At 43.1% G+C, this 14,765-nt stretch overlaps 1 protein-coding gene across 1 annotated transcript in view; it reads left to right on the top strand.

Annotated features, from left to right (window-relative positions):
* Positions 1-33: 33 nt before the first annotated feature.
* Positions 34-14,765, top strand: part of SLC35F1 (solute carrier family 35 member F1) — a 419,806-nt gene continuing 405,074 nt past the window's right edge. The window contains exon 1 of the mRNA XM_010349302.3: positions 34-718. Coding sequence (XP_010347604.2) covers positions 537-718 — 182 coding nt within the window. The 5' untranslated portion in view covers positions 34-536. The remainder of the gene's footprint in view (positions 719-14,765) is intronic.

Here is a 14,765-nt window from a genome sequence, read left to right as displayed (position 1 = left end):
CGCTGCCGCCGCCGTCGCCGCGGCGCCCCCGCCCGGCTCTCGGGGTTCACTCTCGGTCTCTCACTCCGTGAGACACAGACGGCAGCTTTCCGAGCGAGCTGGGGACAGGCTGAGGCGGCGCCAGCACAACTGCCGCCGCGCGCCCCGAGAAGACCTGGGCAAGAGGAAAGAAGGCGAAGCCGGAACTCCTTCCCCGAGCCGACGGACACCTGGGCGCCTCCGCTCGACACCCTTCGAGGCCACTTCGCGGGGCGGGCCAGGACTTGGGGACGCGGCTCAGGAAGAGCCGGGGCGGGCGGCGGCGGCGGGGGCCCAGGCGCGAGGGTTCGCGCACTGGGACTAGAGAGGAGTGAGCGGCGGGCCAGGCGGCGGCGGCCGTAGCCGCGGGTGCCTCCCCGCCTCGCCGCTTCGCGTGCAGCACCGCCTCCCGGGCCGCGGCCGCCCGGCCGGGTCCTCTGCGCGTTCCCGGGCCCAGAGCCGGCGCACGATGCGCCCGGCTGCGTTCTGATCGCCGCCGCGCCTCAGCTTCCGCCGCGATGATCCCCCCCGAGCCGCCGCAGCAGCAGCAGCTGCAGCCGCCGCCGCCGCCAGCCCCGCCGAACCATGTGGTGACCACCATCGAGAACCTGCCGGCCGAGGGCAGTGGCGGCGGCGGCGGGAGCCTGTCCGCCTCCTCCCGGGCTGGCGTGCGCCAGAGGATCCGCAAAGTGCTGAACAGGTGAGCCGCGGCGCCGGGCGAGGGCGCGGGGGGCAGGGGCTGCGGGCGCCGGGCTCCGGGTGCCTTCCGTCCCTCGGGCGGCCCACGGGTCCTCTGGGACGGGGTCGAGGCCCGGAGGGACTTAGGAGATCGGGCGACAGCGCGCTCCGCGGTTTCTGAGAGGCCGCGGCAGCTTTGTCCCGGCGCGGGGAGCCCTGGAGTGGAGGGGCTGCGGCTGGTCCGGGGAGGGAGTTCGGAGAGGCGGGGTTTTTCGTACCTAGCCGCCCCGTGTGTGTCCGCACTCACACCCTCCACATGCGTGACGCCTCACTTTCCTTTCCCACTCGTAACCCGGCTTTGCGCTCGGGGGTCGGGGGCTGTGGGGACCCGGCCAGGGCAGAGGAGAGAGGCGCTGCGCTGCGGGGATTGCGTGGAAGTCCCGGGCCTCGCACAATCCCCCGCCCCGCCCGGAGGCTCCGACCCGGTGCGCCGGGGATGGGGTCGCTGCGACTGCCTAGAGGGCGGAGGGAACCCACTTCTCCAGCCCGACACTCCAGTTGCCGCTCGGACTCTTCCTGGCTGGGAGCCCCGAAGAGGAGGCTAGAGGCCTGGAACAGACCCAGGCGAAGTGCAAAACGTTGCGGGCAGGGTATGAGCCGGCGGCGCCGTTATCCCGAAGCGCCCAAGCCGGAGGGGGCGGGCGCCGACCACAGATTTCCAGTGCTGGAATCCGCGTAGTGGATTCAGGACCTGGACGTTTTAGGATGAGGAGTTGGGTTGATGTGAAAATGGGAGTACCTCTGGCACCCCTGACTCAAATGTGATGTGAATGGGACTTTTTCTACTTAAGTAACTTGAAATGGTTGATGAGCTGACACATTAAAAAAAATTGTATAGGGAATGGGTTTTGTGTTTATTTGGGTGCGTGGGTGCTTTCCGATGCATCTGTAGGGGTAACACTTCCAGTTGCTCTGTTCATACAGGTTTCTGTGTGGCAGTGTTTTGGGTAGGCAGAGATTCCCCAACGAATTCACACGGAACTGTCTGGCGCTTAAAGCTCTGGTGGGAGCACAAATTATGTATAGAAATAGAATCTTGAGAAATATCTTTTTTTTTTTGGAAGTATAGTTTAATTTAGTTATATCAAATCCTGAACCATTCAACAATCCTTGGTGAAGAATTAATGAGTGTGTTAATTTATTTGTGAGTACTTCTGTAGGTTTCCATTTATTATCAAACAAGAAGAAATTCACTCTGAGGGGAGGCACGAGTTGGTAATAGAACTAAGGCTTTGATTTGTAGCTGAGAATACCGCCTTCCAAAAGATAAAGCAGAATAAATCAGGAAGATGCTGGCTCAGTACATATTATGTGAGCTTTGTATATTTTATGAATACCTGTGGGTTTGTTTTTTCTTTTTTTGAACTGCAAATACCTTGTCATTGGCTGTTTAAATTTTTATGTATTTTTAATTATTTTTTCTCATCAAACTAGAAAAAATTGATGCAATAATTTCTCTTTGCTCAATTATAAGTTGTTATTGATTCCATATAGGTTATTTCGTGACATGTAATGAATCAGAGTCTAGAACAAAAGGGTCACTGAGGTAGGGGTGAGGGATATGTTGTCATCATATGGCCAGTAGCTAGACAAGTGGTTTACAGCAGAGCCATTTATCTACTTGGCCTCGTTTCTTCCTTGTAAATTATGCTTAATAATACAGTACCTGTCTTACTTCCCTACCATGATTTTGAGAATTAGATAATGCTGAAGAAAGCACTTGGGAAAGTATAAAGATCTACCTGAATTAATTTATTCAACTCACTTTTGTTTTCTAAGGTAAGTCTAGGATAAACATAGGCAAATGAAGTTGAAGTCATGGTACCTTACGGGTAGAATCTTGTGTTTCATTAAGCCGTCAGTGATTTGTGACATGACTTGTACTAGTCCCAATGTATAGAGGTGGAACTTATACTTACGTTGGGTTGATGGCCTTTCATCTCAGGTACAACCATGAATGGAACCCAGGGTTGTAACCTTTAGACTTAAGCTAAAACATTTATTTATTTGTCTTTCAAAGTTATTCAGAATTTTCAGTATAATATTCTGTATTGAGTAACTGGCTTTTCCTTATCCTTAAAGGATAAGAAGAAAATATTTCTTTCAAGAAAGAACATTTTTAGTAAGGAGACTGAAAACAAATCTGAACAAGTTTTAAGATCTCAATGACATAATTTATTTAGCATGCTGATGGGCTTGGCTTTTGTGCCATAATTATGTCAATGAGAGCCTTAATAGTGGCTGTGGAGTGATTTGGCTGTAGGTAAAAGTAGGAGTATGGGGGAGAGTGAATTTTTGAGATTCTGCATAGTGCTTGCATGTGGTTCCTCTCTGCTTTGTACCCTCATGATGTGTTGGACTGGTTGGTAATGTATATCAGGCAGGCCCACTGGGGCCTAATCATAGCATCTTTGTTAATTTTCTAAGATCTCATGATCTGCTTACTTTTTCTTTTTTTTCTTCCTTCTTTATTCTTCCTCCTTCCTGAATAATTCGCCCAGATTGCCCTATCCACTCATTGTCTTCAGTTGTCTTTCCTCTATCCTTATCATGCAACAACTTAGTTTTTAGCAGAAAGTGGTTCCAAATTGGAAGCTACGAGTCAATATAAAAAATATCCCTCCAACTTTTGGCATGCAAATATATAGTTAGCAGCATTCTATTGCTGTGAGCTGATAGGGCTAGTCTCTTCAGTGACTGAAATGGAGGGCTGTACCACTATCAGCTCTTAGCATCCCTCTGGGCCAAAGGAGTAACGCTGAGATACAGAATGGTGCAATGGGATGAGAAATATTAGACTGTCAGCAAGGGAAACCTGGTGAATTGCCTGCCATTGGTCACAGTCTACAGCAACAGCTATCTGACAACTCAGAGGAAGAATTGCAAACACATACGCCATCTATATCCTGTCTACCAGGGAGAGTTAAAGAGAGAATTGCTCATCAATAATTAATTAAAGGTAGTTCTTGCTCTCAGGAAGTTTAGGGTGAAATATAGTGTTATCTTAATAAAATCTGCCTTACATTATTCTGCATCATTTTATTTCTTTAGTATACTCCACAGCCTCTCCCCTTACTTTAAAGGTTTGTCGAGTTGGATTGTTGCATTTTGTACACGACAATTGGGGCATTTCATTGGTTGACTACTCCCTTTCTGTGAAGCAGTTAGATTAGAATATAATTGTATTCAAGGCCTGGTGAAAGTGGAGATACTAGATAATTTTAAAAATAATTAATGGGACATGTCACATTTTTTCCCCTGGTATAATCAGAATTGTTTTGGCAAAGAGATGCCAGAAATACATGCTAATTTAAATGCTGGGATAATTACTACTCCTTTAATATTCAAAGTTGTGAAACAATCAATGTATTGATTCACACAAGGAAAAAATAAGGCAAAGTCTTCTTCACATTCCCTCCCTCCCTCCCTCCCTTCCTGCTTGAACGTAGATTCAAGTGGCAGAATTTCACAAGAACCCTTCCTTCTTTCTCTCCCTCCCTCCCTTCCTCCCTGCCTCCCTCCCTCCCTCCCTCCCTGCCTGCCTGCCTGCCTGCCTGCCTGCCTGCCAGATCTCGCTCTGTTGCCATCTGTTGCAGAGGCTGGAGTGCAGTGGCATGATCATAACTTATTGCAGCCTGGACCTCCTGGGCTCAAGCAATTCTCCCATCTCAGCCTCCCAAGTAGCTGAAAATACAGGTGCATACCACCATGCCTGGCTGTTTTTAAAATTGAAAAAAAAAAATTAGCAGAAACAAGATCTCATTCTGTTTCCCAGGCTGGCCTCAAACTCCTGGCCTCAAGTGACCCTCCTATTTTGGCTTCCCAAAGTGCTTGAATTGCAGGCATGAGCCACTGTGCATCGCTCTCACTTATTTCTTAGCATAGTATAGTATATATTATCCTGCCACAGGCAAGCGGAAAACAGCAAAAAGAAAATACTTCAAGGGCAACCGTTGATGACCCTCTCAAAGAAACTGCTGATCAGGTAGAATTCTTAGACACATACAGAAGTAGATACTGTCCTACGTATTAAAGTACCTGAAGATTTTCTACTTTAACTGATTTCTTAATGAAATGTTTTTGAGAAATGAGTGATAGCTTGTTTTGTGTTTTGCATATGTCTGCTTTTATTTATCTTTTCCCACTTGAGTATTATTTTCAGTTGTTAACAGAAATATCTGTGAATTTCTAGTTTTGATACACTTTCTTCCCATTAAGACATATAGTGGGTTTTCTCAAATTATAAAGGGGTTTCTGCCTTGTTGAATCTTATGTTGGGAATGTTTAATAATTACAATGGACTCACTACTGGCTCTGAGTCATCCATTCATTTGATTTAGAATGAACTGATTTCCAACTTACATTTAGACCTATTTTCTTTAGATTTATTTTTAAATTTCTGAAACCTTTTTGAAATATAAACCAAAGAACATTAAGGATATACATAGAAGAGTTTGAAGTTAGCCTACATAAAATCAATGTCCAAGTAGGAAACTCACCATGTAAAATGGGCAATATGTGTACACAGTCTTTCTGAGTCATTATATAAGGTGAACAGACTGAACTCTAGGTATTGCATACAGTTGGTGGAAACATAATTTAGATGATCCTTTCTTATCAGTGAGAAGGCTTTTGTTAAGAAATTAGTGGTGAAGCTCTTCCTCAAGCTGCTCCTTCTAATGTCAAAATGAGAAGAGGAAGATCAGCTACTAATGAGGTTGATTGATACAAAATATTCACGTGGAACTGGGTGGTGTGATTAAAAACAGACTTTTCTAAGATCAGTAGTAAATAAAGGATGTCTGAAGGATACATTTATTTTTAACTAAAATGACAAAATTATAAAAATAAAAGATCATCCAAGTGTACTTGTATTTATGCACAGTACTTAGAAAAACTAATGTTCACATAGAAGGAATATTTGGATTACCTCAGATAAATACGATGCATTTTTAAGTAATTAATGTGTATTAAATTTAATTTTAATGTGTATTAAAATTACATGTCTTTGTGTGATTTTTCTTTCAACTTTTACTTTCTCAAAATCTTTCAGTGTCTTAGGGGCATCCTAATCGATGTCTGTTTTAAGTGTACACACCTGTAGATATTGAAGGTACAGGCAATTGAACAGCTGCTCATACAGCTCTAAAGTTACTTAATGCAAGAGATGATTTATTATTTAGTTGCCATTTCCCATAAAAATAATATGCAGCATGTGAAAGTACCACCACCAGATTTTAGTTTAGCTTGCTTGTTCATTTGTGTTTAGGCCAATAAGCGTTCACTGTACATTATTTGAACATATTAATTCTTGATTATGCTTCTCAAGAAGTGTGCTTAGGAAGTCAAACGTCAGCAGATGTATTAAAAAAACCTATTAATATTTGGCATATTTCTTAATGGTAACATGAACATATACAAGTATATATTCGTTTGTTCTTAAGCAGTAACTGTGTGCTGAGCCCTCTTCTGGAAGACATACATCATGAACAGATGTGACAAAACATTATTCTTGCACCAAAACCTCAAAATCTAACTGGGGAACTTGATATGTGTGTCACTATTTAAATGACCATTGCAATTCATAATCCGAATTGTTACATATAATATCTAAATAAATGCTTCAAAATGTCTAGATATTGGAATCATGTAAATAAGCTGTTCAATATACAATCCGTATTAACTTTGTTCTGACACTTTGGAATTATATAAGTACTCCTTAAATGTACAATAGTTTAGAAGGAATTTGACAAGAAATATCAAAGAAAATAAAAATATTCTTTAGGAAGTAAATCTTAGAAAAATGTTAGTGGCAACTCAGTGGCAACATGAGTATAATTTTTTGAAGTATACTATAATTTAAGTTTTAAAATATTGTTTCAGTCAGATATGGTGGCTTATGCCTGTAATCCCAGCACTTTGGGAGGCCGAGGTGGGAGGATCACCTGAGGTCAGGAGTTTGAGACTAACCTGGCCAACATGGCAAAAACTCATCTCTACTAAAAATACAGACATTATCTGGGCATGGTGGCACACACCTGTAGTCCCAGCTACTTGGCAGGCTGAGGCACGAGAACCACTTGAAACCAGGGAGACATAGGTTACAGTGAACCGAGATCACGCCACTGCGCTCCAGCCTGAGCAACAAAGCGAAACTTCGTCCCCCAACCTCAAAACAAAACAAAACAAAAATCCTATCTATCTATTTACACACACACACATATATATATACACACATATCTATAGTTTCTATTGAATTTAAATTCTAAATTTGTCTCAAGAATATTTACTGTGTGACTCTGTGAAGATAAAAAGCTTTTAAATATCATTTTGCATGTTCCAAGATTATTAGCCACAAGTTCCTAATACATTCCATTAAAAAATAATTGGAGAAACCAACTATAACTGAATAAACATTGAATAGATTTTTAAAAACAAATCATACTAATTATATCCAGATTTAGAATGACAGGGCTATAATTTGTGATTATCCCTGACTCTGAGAAAGCTCAAAGTACTCTGATTTGTCCTGCAAGATAGATCTCCTTCCCTCATTCATCGATTGATTCATCTAGGGAGTCTTTTATTCAATGCATGTTTATTGAGCAACTGTTGTATGTTGGGCACTGCTGGATTACAATGGCTGGTGTGGCATCTGCATGCCATTGGTGGAGTTTTCTGTTACTAGCCTTTCAATATAACCCATCAAGGGGGCAATTTAAATAAAATAGAAATAAAGTTAACATATACCTCTCAAAATGATATATTTTCGAAAATGGTATTTTCAAGTTGATCTGACAAAAAAATTCCCATAAATTAGTTCTTTCACTTTTAGGAAAACTGCTCAGGTTGAATACTGAACCCACAATAAAATTACTGAATGTCTACATAGTTTCAAAGCAGCAGACCTTTTTTGATGAATACCATTGAGTTTGTTTCACTCAGGGCTTAAAAAATATTTAAAAAGGAGGACCAGCTGTTAGTGTTCATCCAACTTCAGAATGTTTGAAGGAAAAGGAGAACAGATATGAATCCCATTCACCCTCAGGGTAAACCTGTCAAGGTCCTTGCCATATAACTCAAGGAAATAGAGTTTTCTGAAAATATTATTGTGCTGACAGTGCATAGGCAACTTTGTGGGGCTTGGACACATGTTTGTACATTGTAGACAGAGAGATTTAAAGTATGACAAGAGCATAACAAGGAGTTGGTAGAAGGACAGGATTTTTATATGTAATTTAATACAACCTAATGAGAGTGTTTGAAATGTTTGAGTTAAAATTGGCATTTAGACAATGACTCGAGTTATCAAATTTTACATTATAAGGCATATATACTTTATGTTATAAAACATTACATTGTATGTTATTCTTCTAATAACAAAGATTAGTACTTTCATCATTTTCTAGATAGGGAAACAAATTTATGTGGTGATACAGCTGAGTGCTATTATAAAACCACAGAGGAGGGAGAGACCATGCTAGGCTGAAGAAAGGGCAGGAGGGATCAGGGATGGCGTTTGTCCTTGGCAGTGAAAGATGGGTAGGAAGGGAGTATGTGCGGGGAGGAGGTGAGACAGGATGAGTCAGTTGTGGAAGCAAGAGATGGGGGAGAATTAAGTGTCCAGTTTGACAATATTATAGGATGTGTTAATATAAAGGGAGGTAAAGGAAATAAAGGCTAGATTTGTAAGATGGGATCAGATAATGGAAACCTTAGATGCCTAATAAGCAGTTAGACTTCATTCTGTGGGTTATAATTATTTTAGATTATTGAGTAGAGAAATGACATGATCAGAGATGTGGCCAAATTGATACTCTGGGGGAAAATCTATAGGACAGAATGAGAGGGAAAGGACCAGAATTTGGGGATCAGTTAGGAGTCTACTGCAGTCATTTAGAGGGGAAGAAATGTGAGTCTAAGTGGAGTCGGGGCAGCCAGGATGGAGAGGGAAGTCCTCTGATTCGAACAAAGTCTGGACCAGATCAGGTAGAAGAACATTTGATTATTTTTGAGAAAGCACTCAACAGTGCCTGTCAAATAGTGGGTATTTGATACTTGTTTGTTGAAAGGTTATTGAAAGCCACTACAGGAAAGAGATCTGCTCTCCAGGGCCTAGGGTGCTGAGTGACCTAGAGAGGCTGCTGGGAGGACAGCAGCCAGCTATTCAGACTGTGGGCTATTGGCTCTTGCAGGACCACAGATTCTGTGGCCAGACTGTGATGAGAACAGAAATTGGGATTAAGCTTTTAGAAATAGCTGTAGCAGTTTGACAGCACTTTTATATTTTTTGTCCTAATATTAAAGAATTGGGTCTTGGTATTTTGGTTTTTGTTTTCTTCCATTTCATTTTTTTCTCATAAATGATTTTTATTTCGCAAAAGAATTGTCTGCAATGAATTTTTTTAAAACTGATACTTTATGACAGAATGTTTGAGAAGCACTGGTGCCAGCCAGATATCCAGGTGGGAGTAAGAGTGAATTTGGATTCTGGAAATGCATCTAATCATGGATGTGGGGCTTCCTCATTGTGGGGGCATCAGGTTGGTACTAGTCATGGCCCTGAAAATCTGTAACTATAAGGTAATGATGTGGAAGCACCAGAGAAAGGCTGTCAATAGCTACAATAAGTATCAAGGCCCCAGCCAAATGGCCTGGTCTTCGGTTGAGGCACCTTTCCTTAAAGGGGTGCCTTGCCCTGGAATGTGAGGCGGGGAAACTATTTAGAAGTGAAGAGTACAGGGCAGCAGCCCGGGTCTATAGAATGGGCAATAAGTGGGGAGTACTACTTTTCAGAGGTCACACAGTTAAGGAGGTTACAGTCTGTGTTTGGGTGACAGGAAGGTGGGTTAGGGTTACCTGGGGTCCCAACATGAGTGGCCAGACCACTGATACAGCTTCATCTCAAGCTCTGAGGAGCACAGACCAGGAGTCCCTCACTCCGAGTCAGGTGAGAGGCACAGTCTAGCTGTTAGGGATGCTTTGGGAAACAAGACAGAAGAGGCCTCTACTCTTGTGAGGACTGCATACTAAAAGAGAGGCAGGCAATAAAAACATAAAAAAGGTATCCAACAGTGTCAAATAATATGCAGAGAATCAGATTGGGGTGATGTGGCAGAGAGGGAATGGGTGGTTTTTTAATTTGGCTGGTCAGGCCCCTCTCTCTGATGACACTGAAGCTAAGATTAGAATGGCCAACAGGAAGTGGCCATTGGAGGGTCTGGAAGAAGGTCATTCCAGGCAGAGATGCTAAGATGAAACAAGCCTTCATAATGATGTGAAAGAAAGGGAGGCTGGAGAGCAGGAAACAGAGTGTAAGGGAGGAGATCAGAGAGGGAGGCTGGTGCCAGTTCTAAGTGGGGTGGGGAACAAGTGGAAGATTTTAAGCAGAGGAGTTGTCTGGCTAATGTTTTGAAAAGACCACTCTGGCTGCTCTTGGAGAATGGATTGCCGAAGAAGTATATAGCTACTGGGTAAAAGAGATGTTGGAAGCGTGCTGGCTGGTAGCAGCAGAAGTGGACACAAGTGGTTGTGATCTGGAGTGATTTGCACTGGGAGGTGGAGTACACAGGGCTGAATGAGTAATTTGATGGGGCAACTGAGGGAGGGGAATAAAATATTTCCAGATTTTTGGGGCTTGAGCGGTTGGGTGAGTGATGGTGCCATTTTCTAAGGAGAGGAACATGTTTGTCGTTAGGAATTCAAGATTAACTTTGGCAAGTAAAGTTAGAGATGTCTAGTGGAAAAGTCAAAAGAAAGCTGGAGTATGGAATTCCGGGGAGAAGTCAGAGTTTGGAATTTGGATTTGGGGGTCATGAATCCTGGATACATATGTAGATAGAGGGAAAGAGGGGTCCCTAGAACAATTTGGGGAGCACTCTAACCTTCAGAATCAAACAAAGAAGAAGGACTCAGCAAAGAAAATGGAGAAGGAATAATCTCAAGTAGGAAGGAAACCAGGAGAGTATGGTGTCCAGAAGCCAAGAGAAGAAGGAAGCAATAAGCAGTCCACTAGTAATTCAGGAAAGGGCAGAGGAATGACCAGTGGCTTGGCAACACAGGGAACCTTGGGGCTGTGACAAGCACAGGGTCAGAAGAGTGGTGCAGATGGAAACCTGATTGGAATGGTTTGGAAGGAAATGTGAGGTGGAGGTGTTCAGAATATGACTTGCGAAATTTTGCCCTAACAAGGAATCAGGTGTAGGGAGAGTCTTTTCATGGAAAAGATAATACAACAGACCTGTGTGCTGATGGGAACAATGTAGTAAAGAGGGAAAAATTGCAGGAAGGAGTGGGATAAAGGAAGGAGGGAACCTTGAGAAGGCTCAGATGGTGGGATTCAAAGCACAGGGGTGGGGGCAGGCAGGAGCTAGTCATTGAGAGGATCAAGACATTGTCCATAGTCTAGAGGAGACGCTGAGAATGGGGGTATAAATGAAGGTAAGTTGGTAGATTCCGTGGTGGGAATAAAAGGCAGTTCCTCTCTGTTGGCTTCTCTTACTCTGTGAACTATGAGGCAAGGGTATCAATAGTGAACAAAGATGCTGGTTGGTGGGGAAGATGTGTAGGATGTTTGTACAAAGAGAAGTGGGAAACAGTCACTTCAAAGATTAAGAAAGGAAATATGCTAAAGATGTGTTATGTGTAAATTTGACATTTGTGGTGGGGATTCAGTAGTGGGTGTGATGAGCAGAAAGAAGCTATTGCTGTTTAGAATCTGCCGCCTTGGAAAGGATGAACTCAAAGCCAGAACCATCATCATGTAAATGAGGATGGGGGGGAGGGCATATTTGAGGGGGTTCAGTGAGACTTGGGTCCTGATTGTATTGGGGATTGAGTATGAGAGAGAGAAGAAGGAATTAAGAAAAATTTAATTTTTTTTTTTTTTTTTTTAAGGAAACAAAGTCTCACGCTGTCAGCCAGGCTGGAGAGCAGTGGTGTGATCATAGCTCAGTGCAGCCTCAAACTCCTGGGCTCAAGCGATCTTCCCACCTTAGCCTCCTGAGTAGCTAAGAGGTGTGTACCACCATGCTGGGCTAATTTAAATTTTTTTTTTTTTTTTTTTTTGTAGAGATGGTGGTCTTGTTATATTCCCCAGGCTGGTCTCGAACTGGGTTCACGTGATGTTCCCGCCTTGGACTCCCAGAGTGTTGGAATTACAGCCGTGAGCTGTCACACCTGGCGATGAGATGTGACTTACCAATCACTTCCAGGATTTGTGCCTGGGCCACTGGAGTGATGGTGTCCCCTTTAGCCTGTGTTGTATGTTTTGTTTCAGGAAAATAACTTAACTTTTGAGGGTTTCAATTCTCTCATTTGTAAACTGTCTAAAATAATTCTTGTTATTCATTTTCCTTTGGATATTTGGGATTTTTAAATGCAGTAACATCTGGGAGAGGGCTTGGAAAGCTGCCAAGTACCATGTAATTGTTATCCTGGTCACAAAATTAAAAGGAGAGCCTGGGTTTTCGCGGCTTTGAGCTGTCATCTGGATTGTGATAAATGCTGACTGGCTTCCTCGGCTCACTGTGACTTTGATGCGCAGCCTCTACTCTGGCCCTGTCGTTTTTGCCATGAGCCTGTCAGTCAGAGTCTGAAGTGAAACCCACCGATCAATGAGCAAGGGTACTAGGCTGTTTACTTCAATGTGTTTGTGTTTGTTTATATATATGTGCATATAAAGTATAAATAAATATAAGTAAATGTTATATAAACAAAGTATAAATGTATATATATTTAATAAAATTATAAATCTATGTACTATATATAGCAAGCCTCCTTTTGGGAAGGCGATTTCAGCAGTGGCATCTGTTCTGCTGTTTAATTGTGCCTCTCAGCCCTGGAGCTCGCGGTACCTGTGGTTCCTGAAAGAGAGTTTGACAGGCTTCAGGAAAGGGTTAGTGCCTCTTGAACTGGGGAGATTTCAAAACGAGCGTGGGCCTAAAAGGCTCTACAGAGGCAGGCAACGAGATGGACAGAGCAGCTCAGAGGGAAGGGACAGAGCCGCTTTAATGTGCTAATGAGGGGAAGCCCAGATGCCTGCGGGCTCTGTGGAGCTCTTTGTGACGCTGGGTTCCCGGGGTTGGCTGAAGTCTCTGTCCCTATCTGGATCCTGCTGCAGGCCCGGGAAACACTGCGCTCTTAGAGAGGGGCCCTGTCCTCCACAGATAGCCCCACAGACCCTCGGAATGCGGGTGGACGGGGAGGGCGTGCGCGAGCCTCAGGACTGGGTGGTGGCTGGAAAAGGGGCACCAGGAGGCGGGGGAGGGGCCCTCGGACGACCGAGGACCGGACGGGGGGCGAGTGTTCCACAGGATCTGTGGTGTCAGACCTGGGAAGGACCTTTGTAGCTTCACGAAATTAACCGTTTTTCCTCCACCACTGCCAAGCTCGGCGAGTGGCCTTCAAGGCCATCCAACAGAAGATAATCTGTCCTTGAAACCAGTGCAAGTCAGTGTTTGACTACTTACAGAGAAAGCGTGAAACGTCACAACCAACCAAATAAAAACAACCACCATCCAGTGAGTGCTGGAATGAAATTCACGTTCTGGTTATTTCATTGAGATGGCTCCAAGATTGCTAGATGGGAGGGCTTAGAGCATCCATCGAGTGGCAGCTGAGTCAGGGGGCTGTCTTGAAGTTGAGTTTGCATATCAGGAACACAGTGCAGGATTTACAAAGAGTATGTTTACTTGTACTGCTCCATCTACTGATGGAGAGATTGGGTAACCGGAGCCCCTCCATCCACCCTTAAATGCTGCCTCTAGATTTCATTATAAAGTCTTGGGTCATAAATGTCTCTGGAACTATAAGTTCCCATATAAAATAGACAGATGAAGATGATCGATCCATGATATCTTTACTTTTGTGTCCTATTTTTCCTTTCTGAATATTTGTGGGGGATATATATTTAAATATATATGTTATTTCTCAATGTATATATAATTTTTATGAGTCTTTGTCCGTCTATCTGAATCTCTTTTTGATCTCTTTTTGTGCCTTGCTCTATTTCTCTTTGACACACACACACACACACACACACACACACACACACACAAACACGCCAAGACTGATAGGTAGAGGATAGTCTTCCATTTGGAGCAAGTTGTCTTTCTTAATTGATAATAGCCCCCCGATTTTTTACCATGTTTTTTGGGAAGGAGAGCTCGGAGTTGGTTCAAGAAGAATGATTTATTTTTAAAGTGTTTTATTTCTATTTTGAAGCCACACTGAATTGATATCACCTAAGAAAATAGAAATATTCAGTGTAGAATTGCCCATGAGCTAGCTATATTGGAAAGTGTGAATGCACCTGTAGAACAGCCACCCCTTAAGGGTTTTCCCCCCATGTTCCTAAGCCATATATGGCTTCCTTATAACACTTCAGTTCTAGGTGACAATGAATAAGTACTGTAACTTGGATTTCAAAATTTGCTCTTTTTTACCTCTTCTAACAGTTTGTGTGATTTTAGTGCCTTTCAGGCAAAATTCTTCTATTTTATATAAAAAATTTTCCTTTACTTGTTAGTTCGCATCTATTTCCTGCTCCTAATGGGATACATACATTTTGGATTCACCTTCCTTAGTGAAAGCTGGGTGCATTCAAGCCTAAAGAAGTATAGGCAATGAGGTTTTTGCTTGCACTGGTTTCAGAAAATTGATCATTTGCAGCTCTAATGCGATAAATGGACTCATTTGGGTTCAATACAAAGACACCCTAATTACTACTTCCCTGGCCCCAAAGTTAATTGCAACCTGAGAGCACGCCTTCCACAATGAAAGAAGAAAAACACCGTTTAATGCATTAACAGCAAGGGGTATGAGATTGTTCATTTTGGATATCAATTGTCAAAGAAAATAGTGATGATGAAAAAATGTAAATGGGAATGTAGGTAGAATAAACTGGTATACTGGACTTGCAATTGATTAGGCTGGGGCTTGGTGAATTAAGACAACAACAAAAGATTCTTAGCCAAATTGTCTTTGTCACAGCTAGAAAGCCGTTCATT

Source organism: Saimiri boliviensis, chromosome 4 (assembly GCF_048565385.1).
Source record: "Saimiri boliviensis isolate mSaiBol1 chromosome 4, mSaiBol1.pri, whole genome shotgun sequence".
Classification (NCBI taxonomy): domain Eukaryota; kingdom Metazoa; phylum Chordata; class Mammalia; order Primates; family Cebidae; genus Saimiri; species Saimiri boliviensis.
The sequence above is the reverse complement of the archived record's forward strand: the minus strand, read 5'-3'. Positions and strand labels throughout refer to the sequence as shown.